At 43.9% G+C, this 24,487-nt stretch overlaps 2 protein-coding genes across 5 annotated transcripts in view; one reads left to right on the top strand and one right to left on the bottom strand.

Moving 5' to 3' along the window:
- The first annotated feature begins 4,352 nt into the window (after positions 1-4,352).
- Positions 4,353-23,372, top strand: HMGCS1 (3-hydroxy-3-methylglutaryl-CoA synthase 1). Of its 3 annotated transcripts, none has more exons than XM_055790403.1 (11): positions 4,353-4,500; positions 9,015-9,472; positions 10,410-10,535; positions 11,058-11,222; positions 11,936-12,104; positions 12,234-12,404; positions 13,253-13,359; positions 13,674-13,799; positions 14,067-14,230; positions 14,625-14,731; positions 20,522-23,372. In XM_055790403.1, exons 2-10 carry the CDS (start codon positions 9,025-9,027, stop codon positions 14,715-14,717), a joined length of 1,569 nt encoding a protein of 522 aa, XP_055646378.1. In that variant the 5' UTR covers positions 4,353-4,500; positions 9,015-9,024; the 3' UTR covers positions 14,718-14,731; positions 20,522-23,372. The 3 variants fall into 3 exon arrangements, with proteins under 3 accessions (XP_055646378.1, XP_055646377.1, XP_055646376.1); XM_055790402.1 differs by lacking the exon at positions 20,522-23,372 and adding an exon at positions 16,433-17,995; XM_055790401.1 differs by lacking the exon at positions 20,522-23,372 and having other exon boundaries at positions 14,625-16,381.
- Positions 18,080-24,487, bottom strand: part of NIM1K (NIM1 serine/threonine protein kinase) — a 31,939-nt gene continuing 25,531 nt past the window's right edge. For both annotated transcript variants that reach the window (XM_055790404.1, XM_005241966.3), the window contains 2 exons: positions 20,867-21,135; positions 18,080-18,829 (listed from right to left, as the gene is read on the bottom strand). In XM_055790404.1, coding sequence (XP_055646379.1) covers positions 18,080-18,829; positions 20,867-21,135 — 1,019 coding nt within the window. The remainder of the gene's footprint in view (positions 18,830-20,866; positions 21,136-24,487) is intronic.

Genomic DNA, 24,487 nt, shown 5'->3' on the forward strand with positions numbered 1-24,487 from the left:
ATTCATTACAATTCTGAGAATTCATTTACATATCTCGTGCCTGCACTATGTCCTTGAGGAGTTGTCTCTGCGCAGACTCTATTCCTTAGTGGCCATGTTTAAAGTCTTCATCTTCACCACGTTGCATGTACAACAGGAATCTAAGACAAAATGTCCCTTCTAAAGATAACCAACCCAAGGACTTAGCAGTCTGTGCACCCGTCATGTGGCAACAAGCGTCCTTGGACATCTCCTGACTTTTAACTAAACACAGGTGCGTCATCCTTTAGATAAGCGGTACAGCATTCACTATTCAAAACACCAGTGAGTATGTCAGTGACTTAGAAGTGTAGCTCCCATTGAATTAAATCCAAATTAGGCCTGTAACTAATATTCCTGAAAACTGCAATAAATTCACTCTTAAACGGTTTTAAGAAACATCTGGCTGTTTCATTTAAGAGTTACTAACTTAACCTAATATGACAGTGTCTCTCTCTCTCTAGGAGGCTTTATAAAACAAAGTCACAGAATTGCTTAAGAATTAATGAACAGAAGCAAAGCACTTGTTGGGTCTATTGAGACAAAACCAGCACCCTAAATTTGATACACTGGCTTAAAACTAGAAGGTGAGTCATCAGACTGCAAACACTTGTCTTTCAAAACAGTACTGGATTAGGAGATCCAACCCACTTCCACACAGCTGAAAAACAGTGTCAGGGGCTCAAATTCAAACCCCTTTTTTTATCAAAAAAGGCTAGATTTTAATGAAGAAAGGGGAAGTGTGTTTGTCCTCTCACTAGCAGCATCTGAGCAAGTTTGAGCATGTTTCTGCTGCAAGGTTATTCTCAGTCATGCTGAGGTTCTTTGGTAAAACAATTTTTATTAAACTGACCTCTCCTTTCTCAGCTTTTCAGTTCTAAGGTTTCCAAAGCGCAGCATCCTTTTTGGTTTATTAATCCAAATTACTGAATACAGTCTTGACTGAAAATCTCACCGGACAGATTGGTTAAACTCTAGAGCCACAAAAGGAAAATTACGTGCATCCCCACAAGCTGGGCTAGAAATAGTAGCAATCACATGTCTGGAGCATAATTTGGTTAGAAGACTACAAATTAATTACCTGAGAGGTTTGAAACCAGTTTCACCGACAACTTTTACATTATTACTGCATCTTTCTAAGAAATTAATATAAACCAATTGTAGTCTGTCGCAATAGCACTATAGGCAGAACCTTTCTTGTGAAGAAATAATAGTAATTCTTTTCTACAGTGTTTCCTTGCAATACACTCAGTGACAGCAAAAGCAGATAGGAGCCTCATAAAGCTGAATAGAAATAATGCTATTGACAGCAATTATAAAATAGATTGTACTGATTAATAAGAAAAAGTAGTAGATCTTAGGCTATAAAAAATTAGTCATCAAACTCATCTGCAAGAAGAGGATGTCTGGACTCGATGTAAATTTAAATTAGTATCGGGATCCAGAAACATCCTGAGGAGGCAAATACATTGCTTTTAGCAGCATAGATTTGATAGCTGTTCTCTGAATTTAACTTCAGATATTTATTAAAAAATTGGGACTGCACTGTGTCCTCAACCACAGTTTAGACTTCTCAAAATCCAGCAACTGTCTGTCACATTGTACCTTTTATCTTTCCTTCATCATCTGCAGGCTGTAATCTTTAAAATGCACTTCAGTACTGACACAATAGAAGAGTCTGGTTAGAATTTTATTGGCTTTAGGCAGTTAATTTGGTGGAGGGCTTTTTTGCAAATACATGATTTTAAATTAATAGCAATGATTTCATGCATGTCTATGTCATACTATTTTCTACAACACAGAAAGTTAATGTCAAAGACTATGAGATGTCATTCACCACATTGTATCATGGGCCATGGTAAAGAGAGCAATAACATGGATTATCTCCCCAAGCTAATCTTAAATCATTTTGGTACCTTTTTTGATCAGATCTGTGAAGATGTAATAGATAAGAAGACTGCTATTTGCAGCTGCATTTATTGTTGTCTACACACCAAAAAAAAAATTGCAAAAACCAGTTGTGCCTTGGCCATTATGAAAGAAAATATGCCATTTATCATAAAAAACCCCACCACTACCATGTAAATGCAGGCTCAAAGGTGAGCAGATTTAAGCTGTCAGGGAGCAGCAAGGGCAGGGTGCCCTGCAAGGGTGGGTGAGCCAGGAGCTGAGCACAACAACAACAAAGCAGGCAGGGCAGTGACCTCGCCAACAAGTGCCCAAACTCTCACAGTGTCCAAACAAAAAAGCAAAGCAGGTGATGGCAAGCAGGGTCAGCCAAGAAGGCAAGTTTCCGGACAAGTCTGTAACCATGAGCAGGTCAGAGGTGAAGCTGGGAAGTCAAGTCACTGGGTCAGGATCAGCAAGGAATGTAGCCAGGCACAGGCACCCCCATGGTGCCGCTCAGGCAAGGGCCCAAGTTCAAACACAGCTCCCAAGTGAAGGGGAAGAGGCTACTGTGGAGGCTCCTTACACCTCCTTGTCCTCCTCATCACACAGCTCTTTTCACTGCAGCCTCATCCGAAGCTACATGAGCACGTTGTACCAGAGCCAGCCTAACACACAGGCAGCTAAGCCCCCAGGGAGCAGGGAAAGGGTTGCAAGGTCTCAGCGTACACTTGCAGCTCTAACATGAGCTCCTGCAAAGTCAACAAGATGGACTGTTTTATCTCCTCCTGAGCATCTGTTCTTTGCTAAAGCTGGAACAGTCCAAGTACCCTGATGTCAGGAAACATTTTTCTACCAAAGCACATAATGAAGGCTGGCATTAGGAACCCATTTTGAAGTCCAGAGGAAGGACACAGTTCTGTTTTGGGGTAGGAAGGGAAAAGAAGGAGGGATTGAAGTTTTAGCTTTCCAGAGCATAAGTTCCACTCTTCTAACAAGAAGTTCATTTGGTCTGCAAGCACAGAAGATAACAGTGTGTATACATGATGTGACTATGCCATCACCTACCAAGTTTACATTTTGTCAGTGTGCGTTTCCAGCATTACAAATCAAACTGGCTTGTACACAGGCTGGCATAAGCTTATCAGAAGACTGCAGGGTAACATCACGTGCAAACAAAACTTCTCCCAATTTCTCTGTAGTATTTCTCAATCCTTGCACTACAAAGAGTTACACAAGAAATCCCTGATTTTACATGAGGATAGCGTAACAGTTACACGTTCAAAACAGATTAAACAAACAGGGTAGGAGTTAACACTTTCAGTGACAGTTTTTCCCTTTCTTTTGCCTTATTTTTACCTGCCCTTAAGATGGTGGAACTAACAGGGTTATTTCCTGATACTGTGGGAGGTGAGTGAGGTGGCATCTTCTGCTAGCTGTAGCAATCAGATGTCACAGAACCCGATACCAGCTGCTAAGGGAGTATACTTCTTTGACTTGAGCAGCGTTCTACGACCAAATTATGCAAGCTTTAAAATTTGAATGTGATTTTAATTGAGCAGTTTCCCATTTGCAACAAAGGTTTGTACTCCCAGTACCGGTAGGGAGGACTCCTCTGGGGACGCCCAGTATCTTGCGCAGCAATGGATTAGCTGGATACAAATCATCACAGGGCCTAAAGGCTACAGAGGCTGGCATGAGAAACCCATACATTAGCTAACTGTCGACTTGCCAGATAACAGTAACGCCATGAGACAGGGCTTGGCACACGGTGGATTTAACAAGATGGGAAGAGGCTGCTCCAGGAGGATTTGGGGCAGGCAGGACAGGGCACCGCATCCTCCGTGAGGCAGTTTCCCCAGCACGGCCTCCGTGCATGCCCCAGTTCGAGAGCCCCGTCCGGGCCGGCCGAGAGGCAGGGCTGCGGGTGGGTGTCACAGGCAACGGGGGGCTCACAGGCCTGGGCCGTGCGGCTGAGCTGCCAGCGGCGCGCCACCTGCCCCACGGCCTCCCGCTGGCCCGCAGGCCCCTGCCCCGGACTGATGCCACCCCCAGCAGCCCCGGGGCTCCTCGCGGCCTCGCAGCTGCCTCCCGGCCCCTCACACGCGGCCCGCCGCGCTCGGTCTCCCCGCCCTGGGCGCCGCCGGGACCCCCGCGCCGGGGCCGGGCCGGGCGGGCCTCGCCTGCCGTTGCCGGGCAACCGCCTCCTCGCCTCGCCGGGCCCAGCCACCGTCCTACTCTCACCCGCGGTCGGCAGCGCGCTCCCATTGGCTGCCCCCGCGCTGCGCTCGGCTCCCATTGAGCGCCCGCTGCCTCTGCCGCGTCCTCATTGGCGCGCCGCCCTCTGGCCACGCTGCGTCACTTTCTCACACCATTCCCCCCGCCTTCTCCGCCAGCTGCGGGCCGGCCGGTGGGCGGGACCTGGGCGGCTGCGGCTGTGATTGGCGGGGGAAGCTGCCGCTCAGGGCGCGGGCCGGCGCCCGGGCGGCGGGGCTGTTTAAAGGCGCCGCACGCCGGCACGCCGTACCTTGTGCTGTGTGTGCCAGCGGGTGAGCGAGCGAGCGGAGCGACACCGGGAGCCATCGCCTCCGACAGGTGAGGGCGGCTCGACCCCTGCAGGCCCTCGGGCTGGGCGGCGAGCGCTGGTCCCGCCGCTCACCTGCACCGCGGCGGGTGTCGGGGCGCGGAGCCGTGGGGTCCGCACGCGTGGGGCTGCGGCGCCGCTGGCGGGTGGGTCGGCGCGGCGGTGTGGGTGCGGGGTGCTTTTGAAGTGCCTGCCGCGCGGCGGGGGGGGGGGGGAGAGAAATAAGAGGGGGAAAAAAAGGCAAAAAAGAAGAAAAAAGCGCAGAGAGGCGTGTCTGGGTGCCTGTTACCGTAGGTGTTAGCCCGCAGGCCCCGCCGGGCGCTGCCCGGAGCATCGTGGAGCATCGCCGGTGGCGCGGCGCAGCGCTGCCTGCTCGGGGCAGCCGCCGGTGCCGGCCGCCTCCCCAGAAGACCGGTGCGGGGGCTCCGGGTGCGTCCCGCCCTGGGCGAGCCCCCGGCTGGGTGAGCTCTGCGGGGCTGCTCTGCCCCCGGCTTGGGGGCCTCAAAGAAGCTTGGAAGCGGCGGCGCCCTCTGCGTGGCCCTTAGTCCCCTCTCAGTGTCGCGACAGAAGCGCCCAGCCAAGCCGGGGAGGGCGGGGCGGGCGTGTCCCCTGCCGCGCACATCCCCACCCCCGCCATCGCGGCGGGCGAAGGGCCGGTCCGGACCCTGCGTGCGGCCCCCAGGGTGCGGGCATCCCGACAGCCGCCGGGTGTAACGGAGCCCCGGTCTCGGCCGTGCCCGCGGGTGGCGCCCGGCATCCCCGCGGGGGGCACGGCGGGCGGGGCCGCACGGCTCACGCACGGTGCGGGCTCTGCGGTTTGGCGTTGCGCGGTTCGCTCGCCTCCCGCGCAGCCCCGGGACGGGCAGAGGCAGCGACCCCCCGCGGCGTGCGGGGGTCCGGCACGCTCGGTACCTGTGAACCCTCCCGTTCTGCGGGGATGTCATAGCAGGCACCGCCGGGTCATCACGGTTTAACTTCTGAAAAGCCGCCTGAAGTGGCCCAGCGGCCATCAGCAAGGTCTGTTCCGCGGGTCCTCCAGGGGCGAGGCGCGGGAGGGAGTTACCGGGTGCGTTGCTTGTAGCAGACAGTCGGGGGCTTATTTTCCAACTTTCAGTCAAGTGTTCTATATAACTGAAAAACTGAAGCAGGAAATAACGAGGTCAATTTATGGACAGTACATTCTCAAGTTCTTAACAAAGACAATGAAAGCCACCAGTTGTGGGAGAATGTATTTCTGGCAACACTAGCAGAGAGCAGGGGCTGCTCTGTGGTGCTCATTCATTCCCTACAGGATCCTAAGTGGGCACGAAACAAAGCAAATTTCTCACTTCTTTATATTAAAGCATTTGGGGTTCTCTGCTTTCTAAAAGAACTCGTGCTTTTGAGAAAGCTTTAGTTTTTGGTAAAAAAAAAAACAAAAACAATGATGGAATATTGTTTGCCATTTGACCAGGAGCACAAAAGTCTGTTTGTTTTATATCAAGTAAATATTTTTTTCCCTGTAATGACTGACTTTAGTTATCATATGCCCTATTTCTTTTAGTGATCCAACCAAGCTTATAGAGCAGTCTCTTTTTTTTTTTTTTTTTTGGCGTGATACAGCCTGACACCCCGACTGCCACTGTATGAGACATATTTAGTGAGCCATACACTGTAGACAGAGCCTCCCTTTAGCTGTCCTCTGCAGAAAGTTTTCTGACGAGAGAACTGCAGCAAGTAGGATGAACTAAATGCTGATTTTGGCCTCTTGAGTTCTGTAAAGACCAAGGGCAGAGCAGAGTGTTTGCCTCAGCCCTCTCCAACAGTGCAAGTCCTTTTGGCACACTGCATTTCCTAGTAATTCACTGACTGGTTAAAAGCCACTGCTGTTCTATAGCTATTAAAGGTCAAGTCCATTATGGGCTGCATGCATTGCCTCTTAGTATGTAACTTAAATAAAGTTAAGCCCCTAAGATTCTCTGCAGCCTCTGCTTTTCAGCTTTCTGGCTCTGGCAGCAGAAATGAGCCCTGCTCTGGGGTACAAGGCTCGCCCTTGGGGTGGCTGCCAGATGCTGAGCTGAGCTGGCAGCAGTCTGTACACCCTTTTTGTCCACTTCTTTCAAAAGTGAAGCATTTTGTGCTGGAAGGAGCTGGACCCCAAAGTCCTTTTCCCAGCTGATACCTTGGGATCTCGCTGTTGGTGGCGTACCTGCATTCTGGAAAGCATCTGCCTTCTCCCCTGCAGTGCCTGTGCAGATTTGGGGTAAAACGCAGCTCTTGGAAGAAGTTCTGAATCCCAGGACTGCTCTGTGCCCCCAGGAGATGTGTGTGACTTGCTGCTTGTACTGCCAAAAGGGGATGTGAGTTTGTCCTGCAGTTCTTGTGCAGTCTGCAGACCACCGTGCGCTGTCCCTGGCTGTGGCTTTAGGAAAGCAATGATGGCCACCTCATTTCTAACAGTGTAAACCTTCTGCCATGCCATGGCAAATCCTAGTGCTGACCACAAGATTCCCAGAGGCAGAAATTTTCGTTGCTTTTTTTTTTTTTCAATCCAGATGATTTAAAACAAGATGTGGTACGGCTCGCTGTGGTGTAGGCATGCAAAAAAATTAAAACTTACAGCATTGGAGAAATGCAAAAAAAAAAGCAACAGAAATGATGTGCCACCAGGATGCCCGTGGCCAGGGATTGTCAAAAAAAAAAAAAGGTCGAAAAACCCCTCAGACTGGGGGATTTTGTGTGCTGGTGGGTTTCCTTTGAAGGGGTTTTTTTTTTGACTGTTGGTTTTGGGTGGGTTTGGGTTTTTTCTCCGTCACGGTGCTGCTGCGTTTCATCGCGCAAGGCGCTGCGGGCGGGGGCGCGGGCGCGGCGGGGCGGGGACGGGGGGGGGGGGGTGGGGCGGGATCCCCGCGCCTGCGCACTGCCCCGCCGGGCCCCGCGCGCATGCGCAGCACTCCGCGCCGGCAGCCGGCGATGGGCTTCCGTAACGTGTAAGGGCCGGGTCGCGCTCACTGGAGACGGGGTGGCAGGGGGCGGCCGGGCGCCGCGGTGGGCTCTGCGCCGCGCTCCGCGCTGCGGGTGGGACGTGGCGTGCCGCCGCCGTGCCGCCCCGGTGGCTCCTCGCCGTCTCCTGGGGCCGGGTCACGGGTAACCTTGAGGCGTTGGCGAGGGGGCGCTCGGCGCCCTCAGCGGTGGCGGCGGCCGCCTGAGGCGAGGGGCTGCGCGGCAGGGCGGGTTACGGGAGCGGAGGCGCCGGCGGCCCAGGGGCCGGGCGGCAGGGTGCGGGGACAGCGCAAAATCGTGTTTTGTTTAGCTGAAAACCATGGCTGTGCCGCCCGGCCGTACTGCAGCGCCCCGGTGCGCGGCCTCGAGCTGCCTTTTTCTCCCGTCTGTGCCGCCCGAATATGCACGCAGGCTGCAAGAGAAATACTTCACAATTAAATAGGTTAAATCAGGTACATCGTAGGCATGTTGAAAGATCTTCGGTGGTGATCGGAATGAATGGTCAGCCGCGTGCTCGTATTTTAGGCCTGGCGTAAGGCTACCTGTAACAGAAAACACTGCTAATGTCTTCCTAATGTCTGTCTTTATATACATCGTGTAAAGGCACCAGTCCTGCAGCAAAGGGCTCTGTGCCGCTATCCACCTGACTGGTTTGATGGGAGAAGTTGGGTGCTTGCAGCTGGGCACAACGGGAGAACGCTCTGTGAAGCCCTAAGTGAAAGTGTAGGAATGCGGTGCCTGCCTGGGTGATGGAGTTAAAGTAATAGAGTGTAGTGACAGTAAAGTTACAGGACTGAAATAAGAAAACTTGGTCCACCAGGGAGGATCCCTCTGTATTCATTTCAGCCTGTGGAATGTTTCTCTAGGTCTGGTGTTAGGAGCTCCACTGCTCTGGAGTGGCAAAACAGTATGCTGAAGACAGACAAAAACCCCAACCAAAAATACAAAAAGAAACAAAAATAAAAACACAGCAAAAAAAATTGCTATTTTTGTTCCAAGTGTAAACAAAATGGAGCAACTTAAGTCATTTAGTTTAAAAATTAAAATAATTTTGAAAAGTCCTGGCCTGTTTCAAGGCAGAGCTTTCCTGGGAAGGATAAATTTTAAACTTAGGTTCTCGGTGAGCAACATTCAACAAAAAAGCCCCCAGTGTTTTTAGCTTGGCTGTATAAACTTGAGACTTTGCATATAAGTGAAAGTAGAACAATGAACATTGAGACTTTTCTTAAACACTTAACGCTTGTTAAGCATGAAATAACTTGGGTTTAACCTACATCTGCTCGCTTCCAGAGCTGAAATCTGTATTTTTGCTTAAAAGTACTCCTTAATGTAAAATGTTACAAAACTTCTCATGATGTTTACAGTATACTTAGACCAAAGTCTCCCCAGGGACAAAGGCTTACCTTTTGCAAATGACCTTGTAAAATACCTGAAATTTAACTGTTTCTGTAAACCTACAGAAAGTGGAAGTAGGTCTCTTCAAATGGATGTGAATAAGTCAGCTTGTTTTGTGGTTTTTGTTTTTTTTTCTTTTTTCTTAAAGATCTGCCACGATGCCTGGGTCTCTTCCAGTGAATGCTGAATCCTGTTGGCCCAAAGATGTTGGAATTGTTGCACTGGAAATATATTTTCCCTCTCAGTATGTTGACCAGACAGAGCTGGAGAAGTATGATGGTGTGGATGCTGGGAAGTACACCATTGGGCTAGGCCAGTCAAAAATGGGGTTCTGCTCCGACCGGGAGGATATCAATTCTCTCTGTTTGACTGTGGTTCAGAAGCTCATGGAGAGGAACAGCCTTTCCTATGATTGTATCGGGAGGTTAGAAGTTGGAACGGAGACAATAATTGATAAATCAAAATCTGTAAAGACTGTCCTGATGCAGCTTTTTGAAGAATCTGGTAATACAGATGTGGAAGGAATTGACACCACCAATGCATGCTATGGAGGCACTGCTGCTCTTTTTAATGCTGTTAATTGGATTGAGTCCAGTTCTTGGGATGGTAAGTTGAGGGTATTTTCCTGCTCAGCTCCAAACTTTCCTCTTTTTCCTTTCTTTCCTTAAGCATACTTCTTTGTGCACCACTCTCATGAAAATCGCAGTAACCCATAGTTACCATGTATTTGACCTTCTTTTTGAACTCTTGCAGGGATGTTATCAAATAGAGATATGGTTCAGTAACTAGCGGCATTTCTAGCGGGCTCTCCTTAAAAGTATTTGAAATAAAACTGACCATTAAAAAAGAGACATATTTTCCCAGTAACCCTCAGCAATTTGTTGTGCCATATTCATGTAACTGAAATTTCCAAGTCGTCACCTAATCCACTTCAGCAGTTCAACAAAGCTCTGAGAGGTTAGAGCAGAAAATACATTACCAATAGAAACAAGGGTTGTTGGTTGGTTTTTTTTTTCCTTTTTAACATACCTTCATTCTTCACTTGTTTACGTGCTGCATGTATTCAGAAAGATCATTTTTTGGGGGGAAAAAAAGTTGCAGCTATATTTTTTGAATTTAAGTTTTAATATAGCAGTAGAGATGAGAAAAACCTGTAGCAATTCAGCTTCATGCCCAACAAGTGGGTTTTTTTATGTCATCCTCTGGTTTTGAATAGTCTGCCTTACAGCAATGACAGTGTTGATGTTTAAGCATGTAACACCAAGAGGGTAAACTTCTTTTCCAGAGTCTTTCTTAAATGCCTTGGCTGTTTGCCACTAGTTCAGTTACACTGAAAAAATAATGACATGGCTAATGATCACTGGTCTTCTGTTAATTTTGGTGGCTGCCAGGAAACTGAGATGTGGCAGAAAAGACAGGATTCAAGAGCCCCATAATTTTTGCATAATCTCCTCTGTAACTAAAGCCTAAAAGTTGCTGATGGTATTAAAATGTGCTAGATTCTTGGTTATTTCTCATTGTTATTTCTGTGTGTTTTTCACAGGGCGCTACGCACTTGTTGTTGCTGGAGACATAGCTGTGTATGCCAGTGGAAATGCCAGGCCAACAGGTGGAGCTGGTGCTGTTGCTATGCTAGTTGGTCCAAATGCTCCGTTAATTTTTGAGAGAGGTTAGTCCAGTGAGAAAACATACACCATTCAGCCAGATAACTGGATCTGCCCTGAAGCCTGTCTGCTGGTTTTTGTGCTTTGCTGGAGGGCTGGATTAAATCCCACGAATGTCAGAAATTGTACTTTGTCTCCTCTTGCTCTGGGTTAATTTGGGCAAGTCCTGTTAATAGGAGGCAGCAAGGAACAACTAGAGATGATCCTATCTGTTTATTTCCTTGGGCATTCTACAGCAAAATTGACAAAAAGCAGACTCTGAGCTGAATAACAGAGCACTGTACTTTCAAGGTGAAATAATGAAAATAATTTGTTACTTGTGTTTGTCCTGCTTAGTCCTACCGTGCTTAACAAGCAGTTGAGAACTTACGAAATGTTACCTTAAAGGGCCTGAAGGGCTATGAAAACCTGCTTGACTAGAGCCAAATACTACTTCTTTCCCCACAGATGTTAAGTGATGCATTTAAATTCACTCAAAGCAGCTGAATAAACTAATTCTCAACTTTTCGTAAATTTCTGTTCATCAGGGTTACGTGGAACCCACATGCAGCACGCGTATGACTTCTATAAACCAGATATGGTCTCTGAGTATCCTGTAGTTGATGGCAAACTATCTATACAGTGCTACCTCAGTGCATTAGATCGCTGCTACACTGTTTATCGCAACAAAATCCACGCCCAGTGGCAAAAAGGTATGTAGCTTCACCTGATACTGCAAGATCTAGCAAACGCTGAAACATCTAACTACACAATGTATTTAGTGTCCAGTCTGAAGACTAGTATATGGGTCCCTTTCTTCCTGTTTCTGTGTTCTTTTGATTGAAAGGTGTGCTCTCTTGCGTAAGAAATGTGTTACTACTTTTCTGTTGTCACTAAGTACCTGATAGTAAGCAGTAGTCTCTGCAGCTTTTGTTGGTCTAATGTATAATACCTTGCTTCAAAGTGTGTCATCCCCCCCTCTACTCAGGGTCTTAAGTTACTGGCATTAATATTTAAATGTTATGTAACGATGCCAATACTGATTTGTTTTTACCCTATGTATTTAGTAGATGCTTCACTTCATTTAACTACCTGCTCGTCATACCTATGCTTCTTAATAGAAGTAGACTATTTATTACGTCAAAATGCTGGGTAAAAATATGAGAGTCTTAATATAAGTTAAGCTTGCAGCTTTCTCTTCTAGAAGGGCAGACATTGTTGGTGCAAAAGATCAGTAAGAAACCAATTTTTAAAGAGAAGTAGCAGCAGTGTTTAAAATGAACGGGCCAGCAACAGTTAGTCTTATGGTTGTCTCTTGTATGCTGATCCATTAGGATCACGATATCCTGCCACCCTCATACGTTACTTTCATAGTTGAAGCAAGTACTAAACAAAAGTTGTAACACAACATTTCTTCCGCTTCCAGAGGGGATGGACAGACATTTCACCTTGAATGACTTTGGATTCATGATCTTTCATTCTCCCTACTGTAAATTGGTACAGAAATCTGTGGCTAGACTCTTGCTGAATGACTTTCTCAGTGACCAGAACCCAGAAACAGCAAACACTGTTTTCAGTGGTCTGGAAGCCTTCAGGTGAGAATGACTGCTGTCTTCCTTAATTACATAACCTTAATTTGTTGCACATCCAAGGTGTGTTTTCACTTCCTGGTATTTTAGTACCTGTTTCTGAACTACTGGGTTTTTTTTCTTTCTTATTAATAGGGATGTAAAACTTGAAGATACGTATTTTGACAGAGATGTGGAAAAAGCTTTTATGAAAGCTAGTGCAGAGCTCTTCAACCAGAAAACCAAAGCTTCGTTACTCGTATCCAATCAGAATGGGAATATGTATACCCCTTCAGTCTATGGTTGCCTTGCCTCGCTTCTAGCCCAGTAAGCATATAACTGGAAAAAAAAAGTCATAGCCCTTTATATGTAAGGTCATAAAAGGTTTTTGTTTCAAAAAGTCTTTTGTAAAAGCACCATCTAGCAAACCTTTTCCTGCCGGATTGCCTGAAGCAGAAAGACTAAAGTTAAATTACCCTGCACACACAATCTGTTCAAGTGACAAGGAGACTCAAAATTTCTATCAGAAGCTGGTCTGAAACAACTTGTTACTGCCTTCCAAAGTAGGATCTTATTTGTAAGGTGGTGTCTCTTCCCAGCCTCAAACCCTTGTCCCATCCCATGTCTTCCCTGCCCCTCCACAACTTCTCCCTCTGTCCGCAGCCTCCCAAGAAAAAACCCAAACAAAACAAACAAAAAAACCCCACCAAAACAAAACCACTGTAGTGGATCAGAATGCCTTCTCTGTTTTGCTGTAGTAAACAAAGCCAAATTAGATCAGTATTTACATAACTTTTTTTAATGACAGACTTTTAAAAAATCATGTTAAGTTTCAATTAAACTATTTCTCTTGGGTCCTTTTTTCTTTATTCTGACTTTGCCTTCCAATATGTGGTCATTCATTTTAGGCTTTAGGTGACTCCAGAATGAAAAATGGCTGCCTTCTAGATAATCATATTCTGGGCATTTCTTTGCTCTGTTTTCCTTAGGCAGCTATTACAACAGTGTTAGAATCTGTGGTTGTAAAAGTCATAATTGATGCATTTAGCATGCTAAATGTGTATTGTCAATACAGTTTGCTGGCTGCTCTTTTGAAGCTAGCTCCACTTTCTAGTTAATTAAAATTGGTGCCTTGGCTTCATTCTCAGTTTAAATAACTGTTGCTTGATTGGCAGGTACTCCCCAGAGCAGCTTGCAGGACAAAGGATTGGTGTGTTCTCATATGGCTCTGGTTTTGCTGCTACGCTGTATTCCATCAGAGTTTCACAGGATGCCACTCCCGGTGAGTGAAAGGAAGAGGTGACAGTTAACTCCTTTGCACAGCTCACCAGCATAAGTAAACCTGCAGAGCAATGCCTAATGACAGTAACGCTGAAGGGAAGATGTTCCTGCTCCAGGAACATTTAAGTGTCGCCTTGGGCAAATAATATTCTTCAAACTCCGTTAATGTTTTGATTGAGTAATAAGGAGTATTTTTAAATGACTAAAAGTTTAGCTTCTGTAATTCAAATTATTTTGAATGGGCTTGAAATGTGAACATGCTAGTGTGCAGCTCTCTGCACTGGTGCTACCTTACATGATGATTTTATATTGTAGGTTCTGCATTGGACAAAATAACTGCCAGCCTTTCTGATCTCAAGATAAGACTTGACTCAAGAAAATGTATTGCTCCTGATGTCTTTGCTGAAAACATGAAGATTAGACAGGAAACACATCATTTGGGTAAGAACTTCATTAATATAAGTCATTCCTAGTCTTACAGCAAAATGCTTATCACTTAATTCACCTGACTTTAAATGACTAGGGTGTAGAATGAAGAAAATATCCAACCCTTTCTGCTTCTGAATAGTTTGTGTTCATTGGCCCAATGAATGTGGCTGAAATGAAAATGTTTTTTCTGTCTTACTACATCCAGATTGCAAAGGCCTGTGTTGTGTAAAACTCTTACCAGGAACCAACTAACTGTATCTGTTACTGGCTTTTTTACAGCCAACTATATCCCACAGTGTTCAGTAGAAGATCTGTTTGAGGGAACATGGTACCTTGTGCGTGTGGATGAAAAACACAGGAGAACTTACGCGCGGCGCCCACTCATGGGTGATGGACCATTGGAAGCAGGAGTTGAAGTTGTCCACCCAGGCATTGTTCATGAGGTGAACACTCATCACTCTTTTAAAGTTTGATATAGGTGGTGGAACAGTTATGTGTTTGTCTTAGCATGTGCATGTATGTTAAGAGGAAGCGGTTTAACAAGTTACATGAAATACTTTGTTAACATATGTAACATAGCAGCCAGAAGTAAAAAACTGAACATGAGACTTTTAAAAGTACATTTCATCATAACAAGAAAGAAACTGCGCAAGACTGAAACAAGAACAAACTGGCTCTTTTCACATAATCAGTTGGCATGAAGCATGACCGATTTGATTGACTTAAGACCAAGCCGTCCAAGTGTAGCATGAATTGTTTTGAGAGTTGGACTAGCCTTGAAGTATGAATGTCTGATCTAGAAAATCTTATTTAATGATTTTTTTCCCTTCTTCTTAGCACATCCCAAGCCCTGCTAAGAAAGTGCCAAGAATCCCTGCAACAACAGAATCTGAAGGCGTTACTGTTACTGTTTCCAATGGGGAGCACTGAGATACCTCTGTGAGGTGGGGAATGAAACAAGGTGTGAGGGTAGGGTGAAAGAGAGGAAAAGGATTGCAGTAGCGCTGAAGTTTCAGTGTATGGTAGTGCTTCATTGGAGTATGGAAAAATTGTTTAAGCTCCTTGGAAAGATTTGTCACAATATGGTATGGTGATATTTATAGTATTTTCAGAACACTAAAATCATGAATATACTGGAGGTGGAGGGTCTTTCTGGGGTGGTGTAGATTCCTTAACATGTCTGAATTTTTTTCAATTGCTGAGCAGTACCTGTAGTCTATTACAAGGTCTTTGTACTTAGGGGGAATCTTCTGTTTGCTCTTTCCATGTAAAATGACTTGAAACTTACACTGTTAACTTCTACTTCTGCCACACACACCATAGTCCAAGCTTTTAATGTTAGGGTTCTCAGTGCCTTGACAGTAAGCAATCTTCTCAATACTGCACTTCATTTTGTCCCCTTTATCACCTTCCCTTTCTCCTCCCAGTCTACCTCCCACCACCCTGTTTTGGGAAAGGTTTAGAACAAAGTAACATTCATTGGTGGAATAGAATCTTTCTCCCCTGTCAAAATGACTGGATTGAGAATGGCTAGACAGGCAGGTGGTTTTCTTGCAAGAAGGTCTGTGACCCACCGTGTTGATTACTACATAATTGCTCCGAACATCCATATTACTGGTTTTATACCTGCATTATAAATCACAGCAGCCTGGGAGGAAAGAGGAAGAGGGGAGGTAGTAACTTTTTCTTTCAAAAGAAATGGGTTCATGGATTTGGCAACTTTCAGGATCATTTAGTAGAAGCATCCAAGGCAGCAGACTTTTCAAATAAAACTTCTGGGTATTATAGAGCTGGTTTAATTGGCAAACAGAGGAAGGGAGGAAGATCACTTTGGAGCTCTGGCCTCTTGCTATTATTTATATAATACATTTCTGAAAGACGATAATTTTGGGTTTGGCTTTGTACTTTTGAAGTCTTTCTCGCTATTGGTATTACTGTAGGAGTGGAGTCTTCTTTTTCTCTTACCCCCACCCCCCAACATGCAAGCTAAAAGCTATACATTTTGCAAGTGGTAGAAACACAATGCTAATGGGGATTCCATTCTGGGAGTTTTTTTTTTTTAAAGCCCAGAATGAATATTAACTATGACATGAGCCTTCTAAGCTTGTAATATATATTTAAATTGAGCTAATGTACAGAATGAAGTTTTGTTGAATTTATTTCTTTGCTAATTCTACAAAGCTACATTACCTAATATAAAGTAGCAAAAAAAAAATTGTCTGTTAAATTACAATCTTTTTTGTGTGTAATGAAGTGTTTGTGTTATCTGTCACTAGGATTTGCTAACTTGCTGTATTTGTACAGTCAAGCCTTGGTAAAAATGGTTGTTTATTATAAACTGATGAGTACTAATCTGTTCTGCTGAAAATGATGGAGCAATGATGCATGATGATAGTGTTTGCAAGTATTTTGGTTTAGGTTGCCCTTGTGAAACTTACCTTGGCACCAGGAGACCAAAGTGCCATGGAACAAAGTCCATTGCTGGCAGTGGACAAGCCGGGAAGTGAGCTACTGGCACAAAGTTAACCACAGGGACCTCACAGGCTGTGAGGCTGATCCTTCATTAAAATAAAGTTTGAGATATTTGAGACCCATTGGAGTAGTGCTAACTTGTTGGGTTTTCAGGATGCATTTTTCTTTAACAGGAAAGAAAAAGGAAACTGGCCCTGTGAAGACCTGAAGTTGTGGGTTCACAAACTGTATGGACCTTCTTTCTTTATATCATTCCATTGCAAAAATGGAAAGAAAGGGTTGCTTAGGCTGGTGCAAAACCATTGTTTCAGGGCAGTGTTTCAAAGTAACTTAAATGCTTTCACATGGAAACTGTTTAAAGAGGAGGAATTGATTACCAGCTTATGAATTTCAATTTATCTTCATTACTGTCTAATAAAAGCTGGTATTTTTTTATCCCCCTCAGAAAATCCATGAAGGGGGATTGATTCTTGCTTTATGAAGGGGGATTGATTCTTGCTTTGTACTTGCCTGAGCCTCGATGAGTCCTGTTTCCCATGGCTGGCTTGTCATTCTGTTGCTCACTTACGTTATTTTCTCCCTTTAAATTCATCATGATCTCTTCAGTCCCCACAACAGATAAGGCATCCTGCCCTTAAATTTGAAAGCACCAGCTGTACCTCTCAAACTTGTATTGGATTACTTGCCTTATCTAAGACTATGTGGGCTCCAGCTCTTAGCTTAGTCATGTTAGCTATGCCTGTTCGGAGGACAGCTACTGCACTTTTACACTGTTTGCATTGGTGCTGATGGTGTTGAAGATTAAAGTATAAAATAGTCAGTTAAAGCTGAAAATCAGAGTATCTACATCTTGTTGATGCTCAGAATAACTGGAGTTGTCAGGCTATCCAACTTTCAACTTGTAGTGGTCAAGAGTGTCAAAATCTGCTTTGTGCCAGCCTTTGCCAAAGTAGTATGGCAGGAGTTAGTACAAGCCTGTAATGCGCAATGTATAAATGGATTTTGTTACAGGTTGTGTTCCACATACTGATGCCTAGTGCTAAAGCAAGAATTTAAAACTACGTGAGTTTTGGAGTATGCTTAAATCTTTACAGGAGTGCAGCTGGAGTCCAAGCAGTTCTAGAGTGTTATAGAATCATGCAAGTAATGGAAAGTGTCAGAAGGTTAGTAGATGGTAGCCCAGCCAACGATGCACTGGGAATTGCAACCACATGTGCAGGGTAAAAGAGCATATCCTAACTTGCTTCTCTTGAATTGTGATGAATGGGGAACTGTGGTTAACAACAGCATTGTTGTTTCTTCAAATAAAACTAAAAAAAAAAAAAGCTGTGATACACACTTTATCATGTTTAGTTTGCTGAAGAAACTTTAAAGAAGAATTTGGAGTTGTTTAGATTATGGTCTGGTTTCTGCTTAAATGTAGTTCTCTGCAAAAATGGTCCTGGTTTGCAGTGGTAAAATTGTGTCGAGCTGAGGTATGATTTGTTCAAGAAGTCAGCTGTCACATGCCTGTACTGAGAACGTTCTGTGCGTGAAATGCAGTATTACTTGATCATGACTGAAAGGTCACCTCCAACTAATGATTCCTTACCTGTGTCACTTACTGGGGTTCTTGCAGTGCTGTACTGTGCCTCTGGAGCAAGGGACAAACAAACGCATGAGGGCTCTGTATTTGAGTGCTTCAGTGTGACTTGAGACATACAAAGGAGATGAGGCATTTTTTGTTTATTCAAAAATTACAAAAAAAGTAACACCAGAACTTGTGAAAGGTGAATAAAACCCTTTGTTAAATGTGCAGAGTAGAAAGCCTGCAGCGCAATTTATAAAATACAGCACAGCTTGGATGTGTGCTTCACCCTGCTATAAGAATGGGTTCCTGTCCTCAAGTCTTGTTCTTTGGGGTCTGGATGGGACATGATAGGAACACATTCAAGTGCCCTTTTCTTCTGGACTTTGTGTAAAACAATCCTGTAGACCCCTGTTATTGAGCTGTGTGCATCTCTTCCCCGGTTATTTTGAATGTGTTCTTCTGTGATCCCCAGATCTTCCAGAATATTTTTCACTTCAATTTCTTCCTCTTTGAGTGTACTCCTGTCTGATAAATACTTTGGATCCAGTTTAAACGGCTCTAAAGGTTTGGGGTACTGTATTCCTTGCATCCATTCACTGTTCATAATAAGTTTGACAGAATATCTTTCGGTTGGTACTGGCTGAAGGACTCCTTTTATCAGATTCTGGCAATCTTCTGAGAGGCAGGGAGGCAAACTGTATGTCCCTTCAAGAATGCACTTTTTCAGTTTGGCCACTGTATCTGCCCGAAATGGCATGATACCTGTTGTCATAAAGTAAAGCAGGATCCCCAGTGCCCAGATGTCTACATAAATACCAATATAGTTTTCATCTCGGAAGAGTTCAGGAGCAGCATAAGGAGGAGAGCCACAGAAGGTATTTAAAGTTTCATCTCTTTTACTTACTGTGCTGAATCCAAAGTCTCCCACCTTAACACAGGTGTTACTGGTGTAGAAGATATTTTCTGCTTTTAAGTCCCGGTGAATGATATTATTCTCATGCTGTAGAACAAGAGGGAAATCTAGTATTAGCTTGTTTACAGGAAAGTTAAGTGACTAATGAATTACCATGCAGGAGAAAGGGAGTTACCTTGGACAAAGTCAGAAATAAGTATTGCAATGAAATTGGGAAGTTAGAAGTATTTAAACACATTTTATCTATATTTAAACAAATATTTATCTCAAATATCTCTACTGATACAAAAACAACAGAGTAAGTGAAGACGGGAAGAAGGATGCTGGGTGTTGTCTTAAGAATAGCAGTCTCAACCTGTTAACCAGTATCAGCTACTGTCATGAAGCAGATCTGTGATGGCATTGTAGTTAATCCTACGAAGTTAGATAACCATGCACAAAACCTTTTTTCAGGGTTCAGAACACTTGCTTTTGCAGTTACTGTAATTCTGTAATGATACAAGTAACTATTCCATTTTTGTATACATTGTAAGGTTGTGGACTTAAGAAGTGAAGGTCTTCAGTTCACCCAGTGGACTTAGATAAAGTAAGAAAGTTGCAATTCTGTTGTGTGCTCTGGTGTCCTATGAGGAGCTGGTGGTGGCAGGAGAAAAAGAGCACACACCTGTGCCTTGTGGTATTTCATGTTGTTGCAGGGCACAGAGTTCAGTCGTGTCTTCTAGTTTTATAAACCTAAAATAAATACATGTATCTTCTACTTTTTTTTTCTCCCTTGGAAATGGTAGTGGTAGCTAAGGACTCAAACTGAATTTGCTTTGCTTAGTGGCAATATACCTGCCTTGACTAGTTAAGGGTTTAGCTTCATCTTTTAAATAACTGGGAGGAGTAGATGTGTTTGAGCACTCTGCCCAGGCTTTTAAAGTAACCAGGTACAGTATTTGGAGGTAATAAGGAAACCTTTCAGCATCCCAAGATTTTTAAACTCATCAGTAACAGGCAGGGATCTTCTGGTTGTGTACTGGTGGCAGTGAGATGGGATTTCAGTAGCATGGACCATATGGTATAGCAAAAGTAAAATGTTTTGCAGAGGTCTTTGTGTATGAGTAAAGATAGATGTGGGCTGGCTTGGTAATCTGGTTTTAATGCTGAGAAACGGATGCAGTCTTGGAAGTGTAAAGTTCATTCCAGTAGCTGTAGAGTACCTGTCCTATGGAAAACATGTTGAAGTTAATCCATCACTTAGAGGACATATGGTGATTTTATTCAAAAGATGTAAAAAATGCAATGTTTATATATGCCATGAGCAGTCTATAATGCGGTTTCTAGATGTGTAACCTGGGAACACCCTGGCTTTTGACTTTGCCTGAGGCTATTACGTGGCAGGAAAACATGAGCCACTGGAGGGCACCCTGAGCCAACTGTAATGAATGCTGCTATTCTCAGATTTCCAGAACAGTCTTCCTGTGTTTTTATGCTGTTGTTTGAAGTAGCTGTAGTTAACTGTGCAAGGTTCAGAGGAGGTGGTACTGAAGTAGTGTAGCTAATTGCCCCTTTTCTGCCTTTACAAGATGCTTTGGGTTCTGGTAAAATAGCAGCATCCCAACCCTGAAGACAAGGCAGGGAGAATGTGTTGCTGGGTGTTAACTTCACAGATTTGTGCCAAAGCAAGGACCAGGAATTAACTGTCTTTAAGTGCCGGTCTCCCACATTCATTAATAAGCAAGTGGCTGCACGTTTGCAACATTTAACAAGCCTCTTCTCTGAAACACTTTCTTCAAGGAAAGGAGTGACTGATCCTGTTTTGAAATGGCTGGAGGGAAGAAACGAAGCCTTGTTAATGGCTGCCTACAGCAGCTCAAAGCAGACAGGAGAACGTTAAAGGGATCGTTCCACCCACGAGGTGTTCCCAGTCCAGTCTCCTCCAAAAAGCTGTCAACAGAGAGGCAGTAACTCCAGGTGGATGAGAAAGCTCTCTCGGATGCTTTTAAGACAGCTCTTGATCTGTTTTGCTCCTCAGAAATGTGAGCCTGAAATCTTGGTAACAGTTAACCTGCTAGGTAAAAACCAAAAGATACATTGATGAGTAGTGAGGGGCAACATGCCTGGGGAGGAAAAGGAACTTACCATGTGCTTCACAGCAGACAGAATCTGGGAGAAGATTATTTTACACTCTGTTTCTAGCAGCTTCCCTTCTGTACTGATTTTAGTGAAGAGCTCCCCACCTCCTGCATACTCCATCACAAGATGCAGTTTTGAGAGTGTCTCCACCACTTCATACAGTCTGATGATATTTGGGTGGTGCAGTTTTTCCATGTTGGATATCTCACGAGATAGCAAACGTTGAGTCTTCCGGTCCAGCTTTGTCTTGTCCAAAATCTTAATTGCAACTTTCTCTGAAAAGAAAAAGACTTTTCCATGTTGTTAATGCAATAGGTACAAATGATGATACTACTTACAACAATGCTTGGTTAGAGTAGGGCAATAAAATTTCACCTCTGATCAGTGCAAGCTAAGCTGCAGAGGCCTACTAAGCCCTGCAGTCTTTCACACACCCCTGTGTCCCTTTCCATCTACAGCATAAAGGCTGCTCGAGTTATTGCAAGAGCTAATGGCCTGCTGTCTTAGTGTGCTCTGTTGCCACCAGGCTAGTACCTGTCTGATGGCAACAGTTAAAGCAGCTGCTTTTGGTGTGTAATGCTGGTAAAGTCTGCACTTCCCTTGCTAACTCAGTGCTCTTCAGGTGGGCTAGGTCTGAGCCTGGTGAGTCTGGTACTTGCAGACTGATGGAGGTGTTAAGATTAGGTGCTTTGTTTCAGAGCAGATAGACAAACTGGGGGTAACTTAGGGGCTCTGGCTGTAGTCCTGCAAGTAGGGTGAATAAATGCATCACAGTTGCCTTTACATTTCTGTATTAATTGGCAGGTTATGGCTTTTCTCTTCACTCTAAGCAATACAGCTGGTATTTGAAGGATTAGTCTGGTTAAATTAGGTTTATGGTGGCTTTGTATAACTAGTCAGGACAGTAAAACTGGATCATGGCAATAAAAACAACTGTTTATTCCTGGGAAGGTTTTGTTTTTCCCCCAAGAATATCTTAGTCAAACATCCCGAGTGTTTGACTTTTATCATTTTTATTGAATCTTTCAGAAAAAAACTTCACTTCGGTTTCTAGTACATGGGAGTAAATGGAAAAGTATTGTTTACTTGTTGCATAAGAGAAGAGCGAGAAGGCTATTATATTTGTACATGTGTTCCGGTATAAAAGGATTTAAAATGTTTTTACTTAATATTACAAAGGTATTTAACTTGAGTTTAGCATGTCAACATACCTAAAGGAAGTGTTAAGCATATGTGTGCATATATCTGTACAGACCAAGAAAACTCCATGTTTAGTATATTTACCTTAATAACATACATAAGTTGATTTCCCTACTGAAATGCAGCAGATATTCCAAGCAAATGTGATTCTTGTGGAAGGTGCTGAATTATCCCTTGACGTGCCTATTTTCAGAAGGAGCCCGTGCTGAGTATAGGGCAGTCTTCCCCACACTGCTTCTCTCTGACCTGTTTTGTACTTCCTAGCAAGCCCCTTAGGAACGCGGGAACCCACTCTGGCGTGGTGTGGATGGTGGCATGGTGGATCGGGAGGAAATGTAGCTATTGCATGGTAACAGCATGTGACACTGATCGGTGGCAGAGCTCTCACTGCTGGCCTGGGCATGAAAGACTAAAACCCTTGTCATGTCGGTAGCATATTGATCACCTAAACCAAGAGCAAAGAGCATCAGCTCGCAGTAGGTAACATTTGCACAACTAAATATTTAGATATTGCAGGGATAACAATTGTTACAACGTTAACTATGTAATTGCATCATTACATCTTAATTTATAGAAGTTGGGGGCATTTGGGCTTTAAAAAAAAAAATCTAGGTTAAATTCCTTCCCTTTCCTTTTGCTGGACTTCAGTATTCCTCCTGGTTGGTTCTTCTGCAAAGTTTTAAAGGAAAGAGGGGAAAATATTGCAAATGGTTTAGCACTGAACCATAAATCAGGACTGAGCTTTAAATCTACATCACTGCAGTTGCATATGTGTGATATGCAAAGAAAACCAGCCCACCTGAAGTGTGATAAACCTGACACTCTCCTTTTCTTTTTTTAAACTTGTTTCCCTCTGCTTCCAAAAAATGCTTGGTTTATAGATCCTGTACTAAACTTGCATGGCAGCAGTGCTGAACAGGAGAGCATTTTTAGCAGACAGCTCATTTACTAAAATATTTAAACTGAGTCATGTGGGATTTTGATTGACTATATGCAGTGTATGCAGAGGTTTGGGGAAAAACTAGCAGAAATCTTTATAAGAGAAGTCAGAAGGTTGAGAAGTCATTTCAGGAAGAAGTGGTGTATGCTATGATGGCAAAAGGAACAAAATGCAAATGGAACCAAGTTAAAAAGGCTTAAAAAAAAAAAGATGTCTGAATACTTCTGCCTTTGCCATTGATGTTTCGTGTTAGGCTGGCTTTTTACTAGCTGTAAATTTTGGATGCTCTTAGTTGCATCTATTCAGCTCTGCTCTCACGCTACATTTGTCAGCTGGCAGGTATGTAAAATAAAGGTTACAAAGTGCTTAGGACCATAATAACCCTTAGCATGCAACTCTGCAGGTCTCTGGAGAAAATATCTGCCAAAATTGAGGTTAATAAAGTGGGCAACACTCCTGCATAACCCAATACATATCACAGCACCAACGATTTTCCTGTATTCTCTAAGCAACCGAGATGGCCTTATGAGAGAAACAAGGTGCTCTATCCAGTTTTTTCCTCTCTCCTTCTAGAAAACTTTGGTCCCTCTAGAAAACTTGTCCTGTGTTCTGCTGCAACAGATCACAAGGGCTACAGAACAGCACACATGTAATTGTTACAAAACCTCATCTTATAAACAGCAAAATTGTTACCTTTTTTAATATAGTGACATTTAAGAAGAAAGACCATACTTAGAACTTAACACTATGACAATAACTGAAGAGCTGAATATCTGCCAGACACATACACCTACCCCTACAACAGGGACCCAAACAGCATTAGAAATACAAAGGCTTCATTAATATAAGCAGGAGGAAAAAAAAAAAGGAAAAAAAAAGCTTGTACTCATTAGCACCGTGCAGGAACATCATTACCAACACAATGATGTGCATCTACTGGAAAAAAACAATCTTCTTGGTGGGGGTGTGTGTGTGTGTGTGTATATGTATGTATGTATGTATGTGCACATGTGCATGTGCCTATTCTTCTGTCTACATACTGTATTTCATGAGGACAGATAAGCTCAGAGGCAGATAAGAGTCCAAACATGTTTATCCTTTATCCTTCCTTTCATGTGATGGTTGCAAACTTAGTATTGAGAAATTAACTCCTTGCCTGGTGAACATTTTAACCAAAAATCTACTAACAAACCAAAAATAATTTGAGAGATCTCTGGTGAAAAAGAACCTTTTCAAGAGAAAAAAAAAATATCATAAATTTGCCCAAGCTTACTATATTCAGTGACACTCAAAATTTTTCAGTCAGCTCTATTCAAATGCTAAAGTAACCTGTCAGTTAAGTTCAAGAGGTCAAAGTTCATCCAGATCAAATCTGTAACTTCCTTTCCCTAGCATTCCCCCCTGTTCCCAGTACAGGAGCAGCATTTCCTCCAACAGTAAGCACAAGACAGTTTTCTCTGGAAGAAAAAAAAAATTGGGGAAAAAAA

This window comes from Falco peregrinus, chromosome Z, assembly GCF_023634155.1.
Source record: "Falco peregrinus isolate bFalPer1 chromosome Z, bFalPer1.pri, whole genome shotgun sequence".
Classification (NCBI taxonomy): domain Eukaryota; kingdom Metazoa; phylum Chordata; class Aves; order Falconiformes; family Falconidae; genus Falco; species Falco peregrinus.